The sequence below is a fragment of the Malaclemys terrapin genome, chromosome 1, assembly GCF_027887155.1.
Source record: "Malaclemys terrapin pileata isolate rMalTer1 chromosome 1, rMalTer1.hap1, whole genome shotgun sequence".
Classification (NCBI taxonomy): domain Eukaryota; kingdom Metazoa; phylum Chordata; order Testudines; family Emydidae; genus Malaclemys; species Malaclemys terrapin.
The window spans coordinates 2,694,125-2,716,542 of NC_071505.1; the positions used below are offsets into that span (position 1 = coordinate 2,694,125).

The window sequence follows — 22,418 nt, forward strand, 5'->3', positions numbered from 1 at the left end:
ACTTCCACTTTATCACACACAGAGCAAAGGCTCCAAAAAGGTGGGAGGGATAGCTCAGTGGTTTGAGCATTAGCCTGCTAAACCCAGAGTGGTGAGTTCAATCCTTGAGGGGGCCACTTAGGGATCTGGGGCAAAAATCAGTACTTGGTCCCACTATATATAACAGGAATGGAGTCCTGCATCCCTGAAGTCTATTCATTCTCAAATGATCAGCCAACTGAGCAGTTCATGAATCCAGTACAACCACTCTTTCTGGAAGACTTACTGCTTGTGGTCTAAGTGCTGGACTGTAAGACAGGAACAGAATTCTAATTCTGATACCACCTCTACTATGGCCTCCAGCAAGCCATTCAAACCAACGTTCTCAAATGTGGACACTGAGGTTGGCCTCCTTACTTGGGCCTGATTTTCAGAGATGTTAAGCATTTACTTCAATTGGAGCTGCAGGCCATCAGCAGTTTGGAAAATCAGGCCCAAATGTCTCAGGCTGACTACCCAAACATTGAGACGCTAAAAAATAAAAGGTCACTTTTGGAAGTCTGATCCTTAACATCTATACCTCTGCTTCCCCAGTAAAATGAGCTAAGAATACTTACCCACCCAGGAGAAGGTTGGGAATAAGTTAATACTCATTAAATACTTTATGGATGAAAAAAAAAAAAATCCAGAATATTTAGGATATAGCACAGGGGTCGGCAACCTTTCAGAAGTGGTGTGCTGAGTCTTCATTTAGTCACTCTAATTTAAGGTTTCGCGTGCCAGTAATACATTTTAATGTTTTTAGAAGGTCTCTTTCTATAAGTCTATAATATATAACTAAACTATTGTTGTATGTAAAGTAAATAAGGTTTTTAAAATGTTTAAGAAGCTCCATTTAAAATTAAATTAAAATGCAGAGCCCCCCGGACCAATGGCCAGGACCCGGGCAGTCTGAGTGCCACTGAAAATCAGCTCACGTGCCGCCTTCGGCACGCGTGCCATAGGTTGCCTACCCCTCATATAGCACTTTTCAATTGCAAAAATGTACTGTATATAAAAAGGAACTTTTCATGGTAAAGATCCCTTGAAATCTAAACGGGAGCCCCAATTGGCTGAAGTCACTCAGTATTCTCCGTGAAGAAGGAACTCTCCCACCAAAGCTAAGTTAACAGTGTGCAGCCTACTTGTACTGTTGAGAAAGAACCATTCCACTAAGGCGTCCCCATTGAAATCTACAAGGGCCCCGAGTGTTCTGCTGCTGTCATAGCAACACAAACTGTATCCCTGAATATGGAGTCTGGTAGTTTAAAATAGCCCCTGCTGCACAAAGCGCCTGTGTTTGGAGGGGTTTAGGAAGGGAGGGGTTGTGCTTTTGTGAAATGGGTTATTTTAGAACCACCAGACCCCATTTTCAGCAGTCTGCTGTCTGTTTCTATGACAGCAGCAGCCGAGCAGTCAGGGCCCTTGTAGAGTTCAAAAGCAATGTGCTAGTAAGATCTGTTCCCAACAGCACCTACAGACTCCAAACTGTTAACTGGAGGGAGAAAAACAAAAAAAGATGGGGAAATATTTTGAAATTTTCCTTATTTTGTGACAGACTGACAAAATCCCAAACAAGCCTTATGGAATTAAGATAAAGGTACTAGGGTTAATATCTTTGGGGTACATTGTATTAACAATGCAATTGTGTATGTGTTGTGACATTGTACAGACCTTCTCTAGAAGGAAAGGGGGATGCTAATGAACTTCATCCTTTATCACGCTTGGAACCCACCCCTGCAGGGATATATACAGATACTAGTTCAAACTGAATTCTCCAGAGACCAAGAGACAAAGAAGAGACTTTTGGCTAAAAAGCCTGGGTTTAAAGTGCCTCAGGGCCTTCTTCCTCATACAGCAGACAGGACCTCTGGTCCACGGAGGGCTCCAATCCTTAGGGAAGGATTGGAAGGACTTGGCCTACTGAGGCCTCATAAGACTGGGTGCTTGTTCTGAGCTGGAGTTGTGATGAACTGGTAACCACAGGGTCTCCTGTAGGGTGGGGGACTGAAGGACTCATCTGCCCGACTCCATCTTAGGAACCTGGAAGTTCCAGATAAACTTATTAGCAGGTGTGTAAGTTCTTTTATTGTTTTAATGCGTCTTCTCTGTAACGCTTTTTACCTTACATTTGGCTTGCTTAGAAAGAACTGTGCAGTAACTTACAACTGTTGACAATCATTGTCATCAGTCTCTGGAGAGAAAGCAAGCAGGTCTGTTTAGGCAGACTATCTGTGCTGAAAATACAGTGAAGGCCAGGAACTGTTCTGCCTGGACATATCCTGGTCAGAAGGGATTGAGATGCAGTTCTCCACCTAAGAGAGGCAACAGCTGGGGAACTGGAAGTCTGAGAGTGAGTGCCCTTGCTGGACCCCTGAGGGGAAATACAGGTGCAGTTGCCCTGAACTGAGATAGTCACTTCATAGGCTATTTGAGGAAACATGCTGGTGCATGACTCATAACCAGTGTAATTCTATCTGATTACTGCATCAGCTGATGCCTCCTTTCGTAGCACCTATTACAGTTCGTATTATATTATACGTTTGAACACCACCAAGGCCCTAACTTAAGCCAATGGAACGCTTTATGTTCAAGACTGATTGAATATCTGTGCTTGGGGACAGCATACAAATCATGCAACATTTGGAAACGTGCAATCCCTAGGCTACACTGACACCTGTAAAGGTGTATCAAGAGTTCCCATTCCATTTGATGGATCCACAATACAAACTAGGCTTGCCTTCAAGCATATTGTTGTCAAAGGACAAGAACTGTGAACCAGGATGGCTCCAATTACATGGCTTTTATACAGATCTAGAGCAGCAAGGGGAAGGAAGAAATGCACTGATTTTAATAACACTGAAAGCTCCAACCACTCAGATCCATCTGGAAGAGTTCTATTCAGACAAAAATATTTGAGACAGCACAGTTTCGAAGAACCCTACAGCAAGGCTGATTAGGTCTCCCGTGTTTTTATTTTTATACATCTCCAAAAGCTCGTTAGGCACTGAAAAATAAAATAAAGTCCAGTAAACAGTTAAGAAATCCCAGTATTTAGAATGAATGTATCCAGGACGACTGTGTGTCTGCAAAGTACACAGAAGGAATAATTTTTCACTCTCCTGTCTCATAGGTGGAAGGCAAAATCTGAAGGGTGGGGTGGGGGTTGGAACAATGTCAGTGCCCATTTATGTATTGAGAGGCCAAACAGGTAGTGCCAAAGAGAGGCAAAGGTAAGGCACACATTAAGAACTCTCAAACTTAGTCTCAACGTGGGCTATCGGCAATTGGTGGAACCAGTGCCCTTCACCTAATTTGTATCCAAAAGAGTACAATGCTGCTTCCCTGTTGCTTAATACACAGGCGCAGCCCACAATAATTACAGGTCTCAGAATGCAAATCTTGCTCCAACCAGATCTACCTCTACTGCAGAACTGTGATGGCCTCATGTGGAATACACCTACTCTGGAATAAGACACATCACTGCTGTTTCATGGATTTCCACTAACATGCAAAACGAAAGCCTTTTTTGACACCAGTGCATCTTCATGCACAGATTGCCAGAGGTTGCTGCAAAGAAGTACGGCGTACACCCAACCTGAGCAAAGCGGAAAAACTTTTCTCCCCACCTCTATATCCATTTTGCAATGCCATTGGCAAAGGCAACATTCTTCTTCTAAGTATTTATGAAGTGTCAGTCCGAGGGTCTGCACAGCAGCTGGGAGGATGCTTCCCAGCATGGGTAGACAGGCATGTGTTAGCTCTGTCAGCATGCTAAAAAGAGCAATGTGGCCAGTGACACAAGCCGCAGCTCAGGCTAGACATCCAAGTACACACCCAGGTGGTCGGGTGGGATTGTGCTCAGCCAGCCCGAGCTGCCGCTGCCTGTGCCACCGCAGCCACACTGCTATTTTTTGCACGGCTAGCTTGAGCAGAGCTTGTGTGTGTCCGTCTATCCCCGCTGGGAAGCGCCCTCCTCAGCTGCTGTAGACATACCATAACTATAAACATCTCTGCAGAAGCATACTGGGCCACATATAGACACACATTTCTCTAACAGCTTGATCTCAATGGTGCGGTATTACAGTAGCATCCAAAGACCCCAGTCAGGACTGAGGTCCCATCACACCCGATGCTATACAAACATATTGTAAGACATTCTCCCTGCCCCAAAGAGCTTACAGTCTAAGGTTCTGACCCTGTAATTGACCTTGTGTGGATGCAATGATCTGTCCAAGTGGAGTCAATCACAAGATCGGGACCTAATTTAAGACCAGCAAGATAATAGGAGGGAAACGGATGTGTGTGTGGAAGGATTAGGGAAATGATGATAACATCACAGGATTAAAGTCGCTAACTAGCGTATCTCTCGATGGTTCAAAACCATTTAAGATTTTTTTTTAAATTACCTTCTTACAATTCTCTCCCAAAACACAACAGCTTGAGCCCTCTAATCATTTGCTTCTTTCCCACCCAGGAAACACTCTGAGTTTCCATGCTTAATTCCACCCACATCCCTCCTCTTCCCCAAACTCTCTCCCTTGCTGCAGATAACACTGTGGGGTTCCCCTTCTGCTTCCTCACAAAGGTGAGAAGGACCAGACAGTGTGGCCTGTCCTAGATATAAACTGGTAAAAAGAGGATGTGGCATCACCAAGGTCCTGAGATGGCCCCACCATGTTCCAGGCAGCTGGTGCTGTCAGATAAGTGCTTCTCCATCCTCTTACACCAAACAGAAGGAGACTATCCCATTTCAACATGATTTGCTGCGTTGCCAAGTCAACCATATGCAAGTTCAAGTCCCACTTCTCATCTAACAATGGACAGGTAGTGAAGGGTGAGAGTTCAACTTCTTTCAGGTTAAGTATTCATTAGGATCTATGAAATACTTATGCTAAGAATTATCCTGATATGCCACCACAGCCCCCAGATCTGCATGTTCTCTCCAGGATTTAGTAGACCTGGCTGTGAAGAAACACATCCACTGTGAATGTAAAACTGACTGAACTGTGGGGCGGAATTTTTATTTTAATATATATTTTATTTTCAAACTACACAGAAAGTAAAAATAAATGTAAATGTCCACGGAACAAAAGCAAAAAACTCCCCCAAACAATTCCTAGGCAGAGATGTGCTACCGTAGTTTGACCTCTAGCTCCTCCCATCTAGGGACCTCAAAGTGCTATAACAATAGTTAAGCCTCAATTCCCTAGGAGTCAGTATCATTCCCGTTTTAGAGACTGTAAATAAACAGCACAGAGAGGGGTAGTTCCTGTGATCACACAGTGAGTTACAGGCAGGAGATGGGGTTCGAACCTGGAGTTCAGTGCAATCAGTGGAAATGTCTGTTAACCCTATAGTGCAAGATCCTTTCTTATGATGGGACCTCAAGCTCTCCCCTGAGCAGGGTGGGCTTCAAGCCTTCAGCCGCCTCACATGTCCCTAGCTCCCTTTGTGTATCTTTCAATTCCCTTCCTCCACAGGGTCCCCTCTCAGGCTCCATGTTCTCCCAAGGAGGTAACCCAAGCCCTTTCAGTTAAGTATTCCCCATCCCCAAACAATTCTCTCCATCCCTTATGGGGAATTCTCTATGGGGTCCAGGTGGGGGCCAAAGTTTACCCGTGTTCATCCCCTCACCTCCATAGCCATCTGCCCCCACCCCCACAGCCTCCCCGCCTCAGCTCCCCCATCACCCCATGCAGGGTCTTCCCTAGGAGGGTGTGGAGCCCGGTACAAATCAGCCTGTATGGGCCCCCTTAACATTTTTTATAAAGGTGAAATCTGCTGTGAGGAGGGGATACCAGTGCTGAGGGACGATGGAGAGTCACAGGGTGGCACCTGTGCTAAGGGCGAGGGGACCCCTGTGCAGGGGTGTCCCAGAAAAGGGAAGGATCCAGGGCAGAAGGGCAATGGATGGGGTTAGCTTGGCGCGTTCCGGCGGTGCTAGGACGCTGGCGGCCGGTGCAGCGGCAGGCGAGTAAGAAAAAGAAATACAATGCGCGTTTCCCACCAGTGAGTGCAGGCTTGACCCCCGCTGCCGACACCAGGCCCCCTGCTAACTCCTTGGCCAGCCTGCCCCCCAAACCATTAACCTCACCCCCCAGGCTGGCCTGGCCCTCAAGGCACCCCTAACCCCAGCTCCCCTGGCCGGCCTAGCACCCCCCACATGACACAGGCACACTGAAGCAGGGAACCCCCCAAAGCACAGGACCGAGAGCAGTTGCCCTGATTCAACATATCCAAGGGACAGCTCTGACCCCATGGCCCCTCATACTTGCCTCCATGGACCCACTTTGCCCATGCACCCCTTGGCCTCCTCCACCCCCGCACCTCCCTTGCTCCCCCTTTAGGCCTCCCTCCATAGCGCCTTCACCTCCCGCCCACCTCGTACCCCCAGGCCCTCCTCACCTCCATGCCCCCCCATACAGGGGGAGGGGGTATTTCCCAACCCTCCTCACTCCATACCCCCAGCCCCTCCTCACCCCATGGCTTCCTCCACTCAGGTCCCTCATATTCACCTCCATGGCTGCCTTTTGCCCATGTCTGTCCTCCCCACCGTACCCCTTGGCCGTCTCCATCCCCTCATCCTGTACCCCACAAGGCCCTAGAGCCCCCCTCAGCCCATGCCCTCCTTCACCTCCATGTCCCCAGAGCCCCCCCTCACCCTATACAACCAGAGACCCCCTCAACCCATGCCCCCCACCCTGTTCTCTCCAGGGTGTCGCTCACCTCCCACCCCCACAGGCCCCTCACCCAATACCCCCCACACCCCCAGCCCCAGAGCCCCCCCACAGTCCCCCGCACCCAATACCCCCCACACCCCCGGCCCCAGAGCCCCCCCACAGTCCCCCGCACCCTGCCCCCCACACCCCCAGCCCCAGAGCCCCCCCACAGTCCCCCGCACCCAATACCCCCCACACCCCCGGCCCCAGAGCCCCCCCACAGTCCCCCGCACCCTGCCCCCCACACCCCCAGCCCCAGAGCCCCCCCACAGTCCCCCTCACACTCCCAGCGCCCCCCTCACCCCATACCTCCCACACCCCAGAGCCCCCCTCCACAGCTCCCCCCACCCCGTACCCCCGCGCCCCGCCCCGCGGGCCCGAGCCCCCGCACCTCCATGGCCTGCCCCAGCTCCAGGTCGAAGGTGACCACGCAGACACACTCGAGCCAGGCGGAGAAGCGGGCCCAGGGCAGCGGGGAGGCCCCCGGGCCCGGCTCCGGGCAGGAGCACACGGGCGGCTCCCCGCGGCGGCCGCGGGGCCGGGGGTCGGCGCTGCTCAGCGCGTCCATAGCAGCCGGCGGCGGCCGCTCCGCTCCGCTCCCCTCCGCTGCCGTGACAACCGGGGCCCGCCCGCCCGCCGCAGCGCCCCCTGCCGCCCGGGAGGACCCGCTCCGCGGCAATGACCATAGAGACAGCCTCCAGCCAGCTAGAGCGGCCGCCCCTGGCCTCTCTGGAACGGAGGGAGCCAGCGAGTCTGGCTGGAAGGCAGGCAGGGCAGCCACGTGCGGTGGGCTGGGGATTGCAGGGTAACTCAGGGGTGATAGCAGGACACGGGGCGCGTACTGCCCCGGGCCTGTGGGAGCTCGGACTCCTGGGTTCCACCCCCACTCCACCACTTATTTGCTGTGTGACCACTCTGCCCTTCTGTGCCTCAGTTTACCATGGGCTAACACCGCTGCTCCTGAACGCAGGGAAGGCCTCAAGCACAGTATAAATACCAAGCCTTCCTTTGCACCATTAACCTTTTTAAAGGACCCCACCACTGCTCCGGAATTTACCGCCTCACTCCCTAGTCCAGGCAAGCTAAGTCAAAATTAACAACAGGGAGGGGAGAGACTTCTGCCTGAACAATGCCGCAATGTTGCGTTACAACAGCAGCACCTCTTATTGCTCCACGGGACAAACTTACAAAGGTATCCACCGACCTGTGGGGGGGCCCGGGACTGGAATAACAGGCTGTAAAAGTGCAGCTCTGGTCGGAATTAATATGAATTGGCAGAATGGTGTGTGTAGAACCCAGGACTGGAATAGGACTGCAGGCATGCTGTTAAATTGAGGTGTGGTGGCAAAACTGAGTGTTGGAGGCTTTCACTGCACTTGCCTCTACTGTATGCTATTTGGCTGCCTCACATTCAATACAAAAATCCAGAAACAACAAACCACCTAACATTCCTAGTTACATTGAAAATAATTTGGAAAAGATCATTTTAGGGAAGATTCTCAAACATGCTAATAAAAGAGACTTCAACACTCAAGAGTTGGTGTAGTGCAGGAGATCCTGTGAATTAAGATCAATTTCACCACACAGACATAACAGCAGGTAGCATCTTCTGTCCACCCAACTGCTGTTTTATTCACTCTTCAGTGGATGGCAGTTAAGGAGGGAGTCTGAAGATGGAAATAGTCACCAGTCAAAAGCAACAGAGGGTCCTGTGGCACCTTTTAGACTAACAGAAGTATTGGGAGCATAAGCTTTCGTGGGTAAGAACCTCACTTCTTCAGATGCAAGAAGAAGTGAGGTTCTTACCCACGAAAGCTTATGCTCCCAATACTTCTGTTAGTCTTAAAGGTGCCACAGGACCCTCTGTTGCTTTTTACAGATTCAGACTAACACGGCTACCCCTCTGATACTAGTCACCAGTCAGTATCCAAATAATAAACCCGGTATCTCATAATGCATCCTTTTTCTTTTAAACTAAGCCTATTCCTGAATCTCTGCATGCAGCATGTGTTAGTGCCTGAAAAGAAAAGACTGAAACTGACTATATGCAGAAAATGGCCAGCCTGTTTCCACTAAGGGAAGTAAAATACATAACTTGCACTAGTCTCTATATACCACTTAAAGGTTTAAGTGAAATTTAAGTGGTGTATAGGCCTTGTGAGACCCGGTGCTCGGGGTGAATTTCATGCAAAGCGTTAAAGGAATGATGAAGAGTAAATTTGATATTTTTAATTCTTTCAGTTTAGTAATTTAAGGTATTATTAGTAGACATTTTTAGGTTTTTAAAAATAATATAAATTCTATGGGGCAGACACTGTCTCTTTGTTATATGTTTGTACAGTTCTTAGCACAGTGGGGCTGAGGCTTCTAGGCACTAATGCAGTATAAATAATCATCATCATTTTATCTTGCAATCAGGCCTAGGGTGACCAGATGTCCTGTTTTTATAGGGACAGTCACGTTTTTTGGGATTTTTTCTTATATAGGCGCTTATTACCCCCCACCCCGTCCCATTTTTTCACAGTTGCTATCTGGTCAGACTAATCAGCCCTGCACTTTTGTATGACTGTGAATGGTGGGGGACTGAGAAAGAGATAGAAGCAGATCTTTAATATGGTTGAAATTAAAATGTTAAAATGGATGCTTGGAGATACAAGGATGAGCCATATTCGGCATGAACAAATTAGGGGAAAGGTGGTACCAATTATAGAAAAGTTGAGGGAGTCCAGGCTTAGATGGTTTGGGCATGTGAAAAGACAAGAGGATTGGAAGAATATACAGGTAACTTGACATTATACTTAGGCCATGTCTACACTACTGAGTTAAGTCGACTTAAGTTATGTCAAAGATCATAAGTTGCTTTAATAACATCGGTCGTGCACATCCACACAACGCTCTTTGTGTCAGCAGAATGCGTCCACAGTACTGGTTCTTGCTTCGACAGAGAGAGTGTTGCATCACTGATTGTTATTCCGCTGTGTAACTTGCCATCCTTTGTCTCCCTCTGCCTCTGGGAATTCTGAGAACAGATCGCAGTGCATCATGGGGACATGCTCGCCATCTCGTGATGAAATTCTTTCCGTCCCATCATTCCATTTGCTTCCTACTTGTTTTGCGCCATTTTTCAGTTACCCTTGTAAACTCTGTGCCCACCACCTCTGCCTGACAGCATGGATTCTGAGTTGCTGACCAGTCTGGTGATGAGCCTTATGAACACAATGTGGCTGGTCCTGCAGTATTTAATGAGCTGCTAAATGGAGAGTGAATCAGTGATGCCTGCCCCACTGTTTGCCAAACAATAATTCAAGATTGCTGCTGGCATTCACAGAGCAGCCTGCCAGGGTGGACTGTTGGCACTAGGCTAGGAAAACAAGCACTGAGTGTCGTGATCGCATTGTGATGCATGTATGGGATGACGAGCGGTAACTGCAGAACTTTTGGATGCACAAACCCACCTTTATGGAACTGTGTGCATAGCTCGCCCCAGCACTGCAGCATAAGGACAGCAGAATGAGAGCTGCCCTCTCTGTGGAAAAGTAAGTGGAGATCACTGTGTGGAAGCTGGCAACTCCAGACTGCTTTCGATCAATCGCGAATCACTCTGGGGTTGGAAAGTCCACCGTGGGGGTTGCAGTAATGCAAGTGTGCAGGGCCATTAATCGTCTCCTGCTACGAAGGACTGTGACGCTTGGTAATGTGCAGGAAATAATTGATGGCTTTGAGGCAATGGGATTCCCTAACTGCAGTGGGGCAATAGATGGAACACATATCCCTGGCCCCTGACCATCTTGTGATGGAGTACATCAACTGAAAGGGCTACTTCTCCGTGGTCTTGCAGGTGCTGGTGGATCCCCGGAGCCATTCCACTGACATCAACTGGAGCCATTCCACTGACATCAATGCAGGGTGGTCAGGGAAGTCCAGTATAGAAAACTGCAGTCTGGGACTTTCTTTCCAGACCAGAAGATTCCAATGGAGGATGTGCAAATGCCCATAGTGATCCTTGGAGACCCCATCTACCTCTTGCTTCCATGGCTCATGAAGCCTTACACTGGGAACCTAGACAGCGGGAAGAAGCGCTTCAACAGCAGGCTCAGCAGGTGCTGAATGACCATTGAATGTGCCTTTTGCTGATTAAAAGTTCGCTGGCGCTGTCTTTTTGGCCGGTTAGACCTCAGTGAGGAAAATATTCCAACGGTCATTGCAGCCTGCTGTACTGTACATAATATTTGCAAAGTGAAGGGGGAAAAATTTCCCCAGGGGTGGGCTGCTGAGGCTCATTGGCTGGCTGCTGATTTTGAGCAGCCAGATACAAAGGTAATTAGAGGGGTGCAGCGGGAAGCTATTACAATCAAGAAGGCTTTGAAGGAGTATTTTGACAACAAAAAGAAGAACAGGAGTACTTGTGGCACCTTAGAGACTAACAAATTTATTAGAGCATAAGCTTTCGTGGATTACAGCATATATATGCATCCGAAGAAGTGGGCTGTAGTCCACGAAAGCTTATGCTCTAATAAATTTGTTAGTCTCTAAGGTGCCACAAGTACTCCTATTCTTCTTTTTGCGGATACAGACTAACACGGCTGCTACTCTGAAACCTATTTTGACAACGATTTCCAGTAATGTGTCCTTATGTGAGGCATTTGACCAGACAGTGATTACTTGCTGCCTTGAATTACACCATTAATTGCAGTGAGCAAAAAGTCCTATCTATAGCCACTGTGTTTCAATGTTAGCACTAACCAATGTATGTATGTCACAAATAAAGAATCACTTTATTTCAAAGACTCAAGTTTAGTAATAGGACAAAACAAAAATTTTTGGTCAAACAAGTGACATGGGCAATGAGGAACAGTCTCGCGGTGAGGGCTTTCACAGCTGTGTGTAACTCCAGCTTTCACTGGGAAACCAGACCCTAGGCGTGGAGTGCATGGGGTACTGTGAGGGACTGGGAACTCGTGAGGACTGCAGTGGGGGAGTTTGGAGAGGGCATGGACCGGAGTTCTGTAGTGGGTGCAGGGTGAGTCGTGCATGGGTGTGCTCAGATTCCAGGGTAATGAGGGACTTAATCATCTCTGTCTAGCCCTCCAGTAGTTTTATCATCCACTCCTTCCCCCAAGTCCTTTCCAGGCTATCCAGCCTTAGTCTTTCATTAACTGTCTCCCTCCACACTCTTGTTTCATTGTGTGCTGCATCTGTTGACTGCAGCACTTCATAAAACATATCTTCCTTACTCCTCCTGATTCGCCGCCTTATCTGACGGAGGTGCTCTGCTGGAGGAGTGCGTCCTCAAGGGCACATCTGCAGAAGCCAAAGAAACAATTAACAGAGACAGTATTATGAGTGCACTCACAGTTGTGAATCACAAAAGTTACACACACCTTTCTGACTGTCCCTGTGCTAGCATACAGGTTGGCATGAGTCCCAAATATGGTGAGTTTGTGGGGGAGAGAGGTGGCAAGGGTGAATGGTCAAGAAGGTATAAAGAATGGTTTGCAAAGGGGGTCACTAAAAGTGGTTAGGGAGACTATTCTGAATACTAGCACCCTGTTCCACATGTTAGAGTAATCAAACCCGATATCTCACTCCTGAGGGTAACCCAGAATTCAAGGGTGCATCTCCTGTATGCGTGCCGCTTCAGACCAGTTCTGTATGCTGTTCACCTGTGTGTCACTCTGGTCCCTGCAAAAATAATTGCTGGGTGGCATGGAAAAGTCTCCTACAGTGGGGGGAGAAACAAGGCAGCTCTACCAAGGAACCTTTGGCAGAGGATTGCAGAATACCTAGAGGAACGTTTCCTATAGATCACTGCGGAGGATTCCAGGGACATCCCCCTGTACATTAACCAACTTTTCCACCATGGACTCACTGCATAGCTGCATAGGCTCTGTTGTTCATGTCTGTCCCTTATCCCTCTTCTGCCATATAAAAGAGTACATGAGAGCACACTGTCCTGTCACCGTGCAGTATCAAAGCAAAAGGAGCTTTGATAAGGAATGGTGTCCCTAGCCTCTGTTTGTCAGAGGATGGAGATGGATGGCAGGAGAGAGATCACTTGATCATTGCCTGTAGGTCCACTCCCTCTGGGGCACCTGGCATTGGCCACTGTCGGTAGACAGGATACTGGGCTAGATGGACCTTTGGTCTGACCCGGTACGGCCGTTCTTATGTTCTTATGAGCACATACCGGAGCTCGCCTCTCCTGCATCCTGTGTGCCACAGCCGGAGTGCTGAGACTGGCTAGACCCCTCCAGAGTGGAAAAGAGGTCCTGACTCGCCACACCACTGGACAACCTTGCCATTTGCTCCATATCATCCTCCAGCTCCACTTCCTCATCCACCACTTTGTCATTGGGGTTGAATCTGTTGACCATTGCCTCCAATTCCCCCGAAGTATCCATGGGGCTCTTAGCAGTGGAGGTGGTGTTGCTGCTGAGGATGGCGTGCAGCTCCTTGTAGAAGCGACATGTCTTTGGTGCCACACCAGAGTGATGGTTGGCCTCCGTTGCCTTCTGGTAGGCCTGCCTCAGCTCCTTGATATTGGCATGGCACTGCTGCATGTCCCTTTCGTACCCATTCTCCTGCATGCCACTAGCAATCAGCCCGTAGGTATCAAAGTTCCTATGGCTGGAATTAAGCTCCAACTGCACAGACTCCTCTTTCCATAGACTCAGCAGATCCAACAGCTTCGGTGTGCTCCATGCAGGAGAGCGTCTGCTACGGAAACCCAGCATGGTCAGCCGAGATGCTGTGTGAACTGTGCGCATCGAGCAAACAGGAAGAGGAATTTTAAAACTCCTGGGCCTTTAAATGGAGGAGGGGTGAATACCTGTGTACCTTTAGGGTAGCGGAGTTCAAAGAGCTGAACAGAATGGGCAGGATGGGCATTGTGGGGTACCTCCTGGAGGTCAATAAGGGCGACATAAGCAAGCACAATGTCTATACTGACGCTGTGTCGCTCTAACTACGTTGCAAAAAGCTCTACGCTGTTCATCAAGGTGGTTTTATTATGTCAGCATAGCAGGGGAGTTACATCAGCGAGAGGAGCATTTCAGTGTGTGCTCTTCCACTGTTTTGTCAACGAAAGCTGACTTCTGTCAACAAAACTGTGTAGAGTAGACAAGGCCTTAGAAGTATAAGAGAAGGGTTGGAAAACCCAAAACTAGATAAATGGATGTCATACAAAAGGATTTGCTTAGTGGTGGAGTTTCTGAGGAACTGCTTCTAGATAGACTGGAATGGGGAAGAAGGACTCAAAGAGCCAACCCCACATAGATGGTAATAAGGCTACAAGAAAAAGATTTGATTTTGTGTTAATAAACTGACATATCCCCTGCATGAAAAGCTAAAAGTGTACATTTGGAGCCAGTGGAGTTACTCCAGATTTACACCATTGTAACCTGGAGCAGAATCTGGCCCATTGACTAGAAACTGTATTAAAAACATTAAATAACTAAAAAGCAACAGAGGGTCCTATGGCACCTTTAAATAACTACTTTGTTTTATCTGTCCAAATAGAGAGAAATCCCTTTACCAATATAGAAGAAATTTGGTGTCATTTCCTGGTACCTGTGTGTCCAAGATACTGATCATGGTGGTTAAGTCCATTAATGGCTATTAGCCAGGACGGGTAAGGAATGGTGTCCCTAGCCTCTGTCTGTCAGAGGATGGAGATGGATGGCAGGAGAGAGATCACTTGATCATTGCCTGTTAGGTTCACTCCCTCTGGGGCACCTGGCATTGGCCACTGTCGGTAGACAGGATACTGGGCTAGATGGACCTTTGGTCTGACCCGGTACAGCCTTTCTTATGTTCTTATGATTAGGCTTTAAATCTGAGCTTGACTATTTGTCTGTCCTGTAATCTGAGGGTATGTCTACACTACAAAATTAGGTCGATTTATTTAAATCAACATTGAGCCTCCAATTTAAGCAAGTCGATTCTGCATGTCCCCACTATGCACATTGTGTCGGCAGAGTGCATCCTCGCTAGCAGGGCTTGCATCAAGTCACGGAGCATTGCACTGTGGGTAGCTATCCCACAGTGCATGGAGATGAGTGGAATGTTGGGTTGGGCTTGCAATACCTCATGGGACCAAAACATTTGCGTGGGTAGTTATGGGAACATGGCATTAGCCTCCCATGATGCATTTACCTCCCTCCCTCCCTGAAACCAACGGCAAACAAACCAATCCTTTTTTGCGCCTTTTTTCCTAAGCCTCGGTTACCCCGTGCTAATGCCATAGCACGGCAAGCATGGATCCTGCTCAGCTGTACACTGTTGTTGTGAGCATTACAAACATTTCGCATCTCATCCTGCAGCATTTGCTCAACCGAAGCAGGAGCCACCATGCAAAACAATGTGATGCCACGCAAGCAACCCTGCTGGAAGCCATGGAGCGGAGCAATTTGCAGATCCTGGTGACAGTCATGCATCACCTTGACACGGTGGAGCACTGCTTCTGGGCCCGGGAAACAAGCACTGATTGGTGGGACCGCAGAGTTATGCAGCTATGGGATGACGAGCAGTGGCTGCAGAACTGTCAAATGAGTAAGGCCAATTTCATGGAACTAGGGTGACCAGACGTCCCGATTTTAGGGGACTTGTCCCGCGTCCCGACCTTACATCAGTCGGGACGCACTTTGTCCCGATATCGGGGGGACCGTGGCAAGCCAGCACTGCTCACCTCTTCTTCCGGGCCCTGGGGTAGTGCAGCTGAGTTCCTGCTGGCCGGCAGGTGCCTGCAGAGTGCTGCAGCCCCACTCCCCAGGCACGCACAGAGGCAAGGGCGGGGTTTGTAGGTGCCGGCAGCGAGCCCCCCCCGCCCCTGCCCCCCTCAACCTGACCCATGTGCGAGCTATGAGCACAGGAGCCAGAGGGACGCTCCCTCCTCCCCCCGCTGCCAGCCCTGCGAACATGGCTGCAGCACAGCCGCGCTTCTCCCTCCTGCTCCTCGCCCTAGTTGCCCTGCTCCTGCCCGCACAGTGGCCCCTCTGCTTGGCCGCCAAGCACCTGGACCGGTGCTTCCCCAAGTGCAAGCGCTGCACTGACCCAGAGTGCAGCCGTAAGTGGGTGCGGAGCGCTGGGATCCTGAGGCTAGAACTGCGGGGGGGCTGTGCCAGGCATGCTCTGGGAGGGAGGACGGGGGGGGGGGGGTCCGATGCTGCTCTGGGTAGCCCGTGCAGGGTGAGGTGATGATGCTGCAGGGACGGGAGACCCATGGGGAGGCCGGGGTGGAGGCAGTGCTCTCAGGGCCGGCCCTCGGGCAGGGCCATGGGGCCACACTTGTGGGCACCGCGATCCGGCTGCGAACCAGACGCTTCTCCGTCCCTTTAAAGGGCCAGTAGCCCGGCGTCCCCTCGGGCGGGTTCTCCCACGCGTGCCAGTCCAGCCCCAGTGCGGGGTGTGAGTGGAGGCGTGTGTTTGGCCATCGGCTCCCCACCCCCATCCGCAGCATTGGTACGTTCCAAGCGGAGCGGGAGGGGGGCGAGTGGCAGTTGGCTGAGAGCGGGCGGAGGGAGGGGGCTGGGGGACGTGGCCTGAGCGCACCCTCTGGCGCTGGGGGGGGGTGTAGGGGGGGTCCAGATGCGCATGGGGGAGGAGCTTGTTGTTTTTTTTGCTCGGACACCCCCCCCCCCCCCCCGCGTCCCGATATTTCACTTCTGTCATCTGGTCACCCTACATGGAACTGTGTGAAGAGCTTTCCCCAGCCCTGAAGCGCAGCAATACCTAAACGAGAGCTGCTCTGACAGTTGAGAAACGAGTGGCGAGAGCTCTGTGGAAGCTTGCAATACCAGACTCCTACCAGTCAGTGGGGAAATAATTCACAGTGGGGTTTGCTGTGATCCACGTTGCCAGGGCCATCAATAGACTTCTGCTAAGAAGGGTAGTGACTCTGGAAAATGTGCAGGACATAGGGAACCCCATCACAGCAAAATCATCCACTAACTGTGGTGGGGCGATAGACAGAATGCACATCCCTATCTTGGCACCAGACCACGTTGCCAAAGAGTACATAAACCGAAAGGGGTACTTCTCAATGGTGTTGCAAGCGCTGGTGGGTAACAGGGGCCATTTAACCGACATCAACGTGGGATGGTCGGGAAAGGAGCAAGACGCGCACATCTTTAGGAACACCGGTCTGTTCAGAAAGCTGCAAGCAGGAACTTTCTTTGCAGACTGCAAAATAACCGTTGGTGATGTTGAAATGCCAGTCGTGATCCTGAGAGACCCAGCCTGCCCCATGCTCCCATGGCTCATGCCATACACAAGCAGCCTGGACAGCAGTCAGGAGTGGTTCACCCATAGGCTGAGCGAGTGCAGAATGGTGGTGGAATGTGCCGTTGGACGATTAAAAGCCCGCTTGTGTATTTTGCTAACTAGGTTAGACCTTAGTGAAAGCAATATTCCCATTGTTGTTGCTGCTTGCTGTGTGCTCCACAATATCTGCGAAACAAAGGGAGAAAAGTTTCTGGCGTGGTCGCGGGTGGAGGCAGATCACCTGGCAGCCAATGTTGATCAGCCAGACACCAGGGCAATAAAAAGAGCACATTGAGGCGCACTGCGTCTCTGTGAGGCTTTGAAAACTAGTTTCATCCATGACCCACAGTAATGTGACACTTGTGTGTTGTTCCTTAGCAAGGTGTCCCCTTCCTTGCATGTACTTCCCTGTAAACTACACCCCCTACAGTGTGCTGAATGAATAAAGAGCCTTTTCTCCTCAATCCATTAATTTTTATTATGCTCACAAACACTGAGAGACAGCAAAGAAAAGTAAGATAATCTGGGGCTAAGGGGCTGATAACACTGGAGGAGGGCGGGGAGAAACAAGGACAGCTTGCTTACAATTGCACTGCAATAACAATCAAAGGTGTGGGAATGGGTGCCTTTTCGTCCTTGTACCCTCCCCTGGAGTTGAGTACAAGGGATACCAGACTTCCCCCCGCCCCTGCATCCTAGGATTTCTGGGAGAGGAGGATGTGGAACTTGGCAACAGTGGCAGCAGGTTCAGCACAAGCTGCAGCGGGACTCTAGCGTCCAGCTGCCTTTCTTGAACCTCAGCCAGACACACCAATATGTCTGTCTCCTCCCTCATAATCCGCACCATCTTGTCCTGCGTGTCATGCTCGTGTTCCCAGCATGGTCTCCTGTCCTCGTGCAGGCTGTCGGACAGTGCAATCCTGCACTGAGCTCCGTCTTGTCACTCTCGGAGGTGCGCCTTAACTCACTGGACATGTCCTCCTGAGCCTTCTTTTTCCACCTTCTAATCTGGGAAAGTCTCTGTCCCAACGTGGAGGACGCGCCTAGGGACAAGGTTTCACCTGCAAAGAATGCAAAGCACAAGGGTAGCATTGACAGTGCATACATTGTTTCTGGTGCAAGGTTAATTCTTTTTATAAAATAAACACCCCTCAATGCACTTCCCTGCAAGCCACAACGTAATCACCACCGCTGGCTACTGCAAGAATTGGTTTGCTACTCCAGCCATGGTAAGTAAGGCCATGAGGCATGGGCGAGAGGTCTTGTGCTGCAGATTTTGTGAAGACATCCTTGGGATCAGTGGTTCCAAACTCAGAAAAGCCCCATTTCCCATAGCAACCTGGATGGTGCTTGAGGACAGGCACCAGCGTAAAGCCCCACAAATAGTTTGATTGTTACAAAAGCCGCACTGGGTTCGGGTGGAAGGGAGACAAACCGGAAGCATTGCCTCCACCCCCGTTTTTTAAATGCTGTCTGCAATACAGGCTGATCCCTTCCAACCACAACCAGGGCACACTCGGGAAAGTGTGGTTGTGTGACCCAGAATTCACCAAACAGGGGCGGATTACTTGTCAAATTGCTTGGGGTTTACGGGCTAGCATTTAAAACTTCCCCCGTTTCCCCTAGGTGACCATATGAGATTTCACTCTCCGGAGGGGAACAGAGGCAGAAAGGGAGCAGATGCTGCAAGCGTCTGGGTACAGACCTGGTCCTTACGCTGCAATACTGTGTGCTGCAATGATGCCAGACGAGTTAATACTGGAGTGGTACGGGAAAGTGTCCTACCATGGTGGACGAAATAAGGCAGCCCTTCCCAGAAACCTTCTGCAAAGGATTACAGAGTACCTCCATGAAAGCTTCCTAGAGATCTCAAGGGAGGATACCCGGGCCATCCCCAGGCACATAAACAGTCTTTTTCGGAGAGCACCCTCTGCATAGCTGGAGTTGCCACTGATAACTACTATCCCAATTTTTTAATTGAGATTCAACATTAAAAATAATAGCATGTAACTCCTACAGTTTGATTGAAAATGTGTACTCACCACAGGTGCCTTCCCCGGCATCATGCTCTGCCGACAATTGGTCCTATGAGGGGATGGGCTCCAGAGTTAAAAAAAGTTCTTGAATGTCGGGGAGAATGGATCCTCCGCTTGCCTGCCTCGCATTCTCCTCCTCCTCTTCAACAGTGTCCTCTTCCTTGTTGCCCGAGGTCGCCCGGAGCTCCTGGGAGGTATCCACAGAGTGTTTTGGGGTAGTGGTGGAGTTGGCGCCTAGAATTGCATGCAGCTCCTCATAGAAACGGCATGTCTGTGGCTCAGAACCAGACCAACTGTTCTCCTCCCTTGTCTTCTGGTATGCTTGCCGAAGCTCCTTTATTTTCACACGGCACTGCTGTGTATCCCTGGTGTAGCTCTTCTCCCCCATGCCCTGAGCGATTTTGGCATAGATGTCAGCTTTTCTTCTGCTGGATTGGAGCTCTGCCTGCACAGACTCCTCTCCTCACACAGCAATCAGAGCCAGCACCTCCTGTGTGTTCCATGCTGGAGCATGTTTGCGGCCTTGAGAATCCATGGTCAGCTGTGCTGACGAGCTCTCCACACCAAACAAACAGGAAATTCAAATTCAAAAGTTTCCAGGGCTTTAACAGGGGGGTGGCTGTTTCCTGTGTACCTGGCTGAAGTGCAGTGAAGTTGAAAGTGCTCTCCAGAGCAGTCACAGTGGAGCACTGTGGGACACCTCCTGGAGGCCAATTCATTCTAATTACACAGCGCTGTATCTACACTGTCCTCATGTCGACGCGTGGATGTCGACTAAAGCACTACGCCTCTCGCGGAGGTGGAATACAGAAGTCGACTTTAAAAGCCCTTTAGGTCGGTGGAAGGGACTCGGTAGTGTAGACACATACATTATTAACTCAACCTAATGCTGCATATGTCGACCTAACTTTGTAGTGTAGAGCAGGCCTCAGTCTTGGGAGCTGTAACTGCCAAGGGTGAGAACTGGAGATCATCCAGGATCTGTGCTGGACTCATGCCCATTATTGATCCTGTTTGAAGTGACAGTGTGTATTTCTATATTAATTATGGCTATCTGTTGTTTGTATGCATCTCAGATGTTATTAAAACTAGCATTACCGTTCTTATTCACAGTCATATTTTTGGTGAACAACAGCCCAGATATAATGTATGTGTGGTGGCTACAGCTGTATGAGTTTAAATTAAATAAATAAATATTTAATATTTAATAATATTCTTTGATCATAAGAGCAGAAGGCATATTAAAGATGGGAAAAAGTGGTTTGGCTAAATTTGCTGGTATTTTTGGTTCATGCTGACTCCACTTTAATATTTTTCATCAGACTCCTCAAGCCCTTTCTCTAGAAATAAACAGGGATTTTAATTTTCTTAACGTCCTTTTAAATCTATGCTTCATTTGTCTTCCTTAATAACTTATCCTATATAGTTATCAAGGGAGAAATTCAGTCCTCTCTAGGGGGCCAACACCACATTAATGCTATTTTGTGGTTTTAAGTGGGACTTAAATGATATATAGGCCTTATGGTGGACTTCTGCAGAATAGTGATTTAATCCAATTTTCATACAATTATGCAGTGGGTTGGGTTGAACAGGTTAAGCCCTCAACAATATGAAGAATAAAGAACCTTATCTTGGTGCCTTGCATTTATATATTACCACAGAGTCATTAATTGGGTGGTTGCATACTACAGTACATCTGAGATAATAGTGTACCATAATACAATTTTTTCTGCAACCTTAGATGCATGTATATCTGAGATCCTGGAATCCACATATTAAAGATTGCATTGTGATATTGTGTTGTTTGAGAAACAGTTTGTGATCTCATGGTTAAAGACTGTACCAGAATGCACATCCACGAGAACTGAGGTAGGATTTGACATTCAATCTCAACATTGATATTTCCTGACTTTTGAGGGGTTCTGACGATTCTGAGGCTCAGCCCCTGAGCATTTCACTTTAATGTTGTATAATATGGAGCTTTTACATTTAATTTCCCAGGTTTTTGTTAAAGAAAAATAAGAAGGCGAGGAGTTTAAATGGAAATGAGCATCAGAGCTTCCACGCAACAACAGACTTAAGCTTTCCAAGAGTTCTGGGCCTGTGGCATTTAGGAATTCTGCAGGAGAGAGATGCAAAGAGCTCCTTTCCTGCGGTGAAGGTAAGCTCCTAAACTCTAGGGGGCTCGGCCTCCCAAGAGGGCAGTTCCTGTGAAGCATCTAAGTACCACAAGTCCAGAGTTTCAGTTCTATGAAGTTCCTAAATTCTGCTGGACCACATTTTTGCACGTAAGGTCCTGCACAATTTAAGAGCATTACAGGACCGATCTTCACCAAAGCTCTGGCTTTGTTGAGCTATTGTGCTTGTGTCATTCCAGGGTGCAATCCAGAGAAGTGAGTTATTAGTTTTCAAATGATACCTCACAAGGCATACTTTGTACACAGATTATTACAATAGTGTGTAGGGTGTGAATACAGGGGTGCACTCAGTCACACCTCCCCCCTTACAAAGCTGCAGGAGGGTTAGCCACTGGCTGACCCAGAGGCAGCAGGTCAGAGCCCTCTTCCCTGGACAGCGTGTCTGCCACCATGCTCTCTTTTCCTTTTATATACACAATTTCCATATCATATTCCTGGAGCGTGAGACTCCATCACAGTCATTTGGAATTGGAGCCTTTAGTTTTGTGTAACCAGACTAATGGTCAGTTTAGTCCTTCGAACTTTCGGTTAAAAAGATACAGCCGTAACTGCCGACAATATGCCCCACAAATATTTCACAATAAGAAGTATCACCTTGGAAACCTTTCTAGTTCGTATTAGAACTACATTGTTACCATTTGAGAGACAAGAATTTACTTGCTGCTTGGCGGGGGGAGGGGCAGCAGCACCAGCTGCCAGGGGCCGCCAACAACGGCTGCTCCCACCACCCCTGGGACCAATGCCAGGGGCCGCTGACAGTGGCTGCTCCTGCCGCCCGCCCCCAGGACCACTGCTCAGGCAGTCCCCAGGGCCAGCCGCATAGGCCACTGCTTGGGTGGTCCCTGGGGCCAGCTGCTTGGGCTGCCCGAGCAGCGGCCGGTGTGGCTGTCCCTGGGGCCACCTGAGCAGTGCCCTGGGGTCAGCCACACTGGCCGCTTTAGAAGTCACAGAGATCACGGAAAGTCACAGAATCCGTGACTTCCCTGAAAGACACGGGCCCTATATACTGTATAAGTTATACTAGCAAAAGCACTTTTTTGCCCATATAAGCTGTGTCTACATTAGGGGTGTGTGCCAGTATAGTGTTACCAGAAAACCCTTTCTATTGAAGACCTGGCCATAGGCTCCAAACCTGCAAATGCTTACACGTGAATAACTTTACATCTGTGAGTAACCCCTTTGAC

The 22,418-nt window shown here is 49.2% G+C and overlaps 1 protein-coding gene across 1 annotated transcript in view; it reads right to left on the minus strand.

Moving 5' to 3' along the window:
- DENND6B (DENN domain containing 6B) overlaps positions 1-7,327 on the minus strand; it is a 38,318-nt gene extending 30,991 nt beyond the window's left edge. Inside the window, exon 1 of the mRNA XM_054005928.1 lies at positions 7,132-7,327. Coding sequence (XP_053861903.1) covers positions 7,132-7,308 — 177 coding nt within the window. The 5' untranslated portion in view covers positions 7,309-7,327. The remainder of the gene's footprint in view (positions 1-7,131) is intronic.
- Between the last annotated feature and the right edge of the window lie 15,091 nt (positions 7,328-22,418).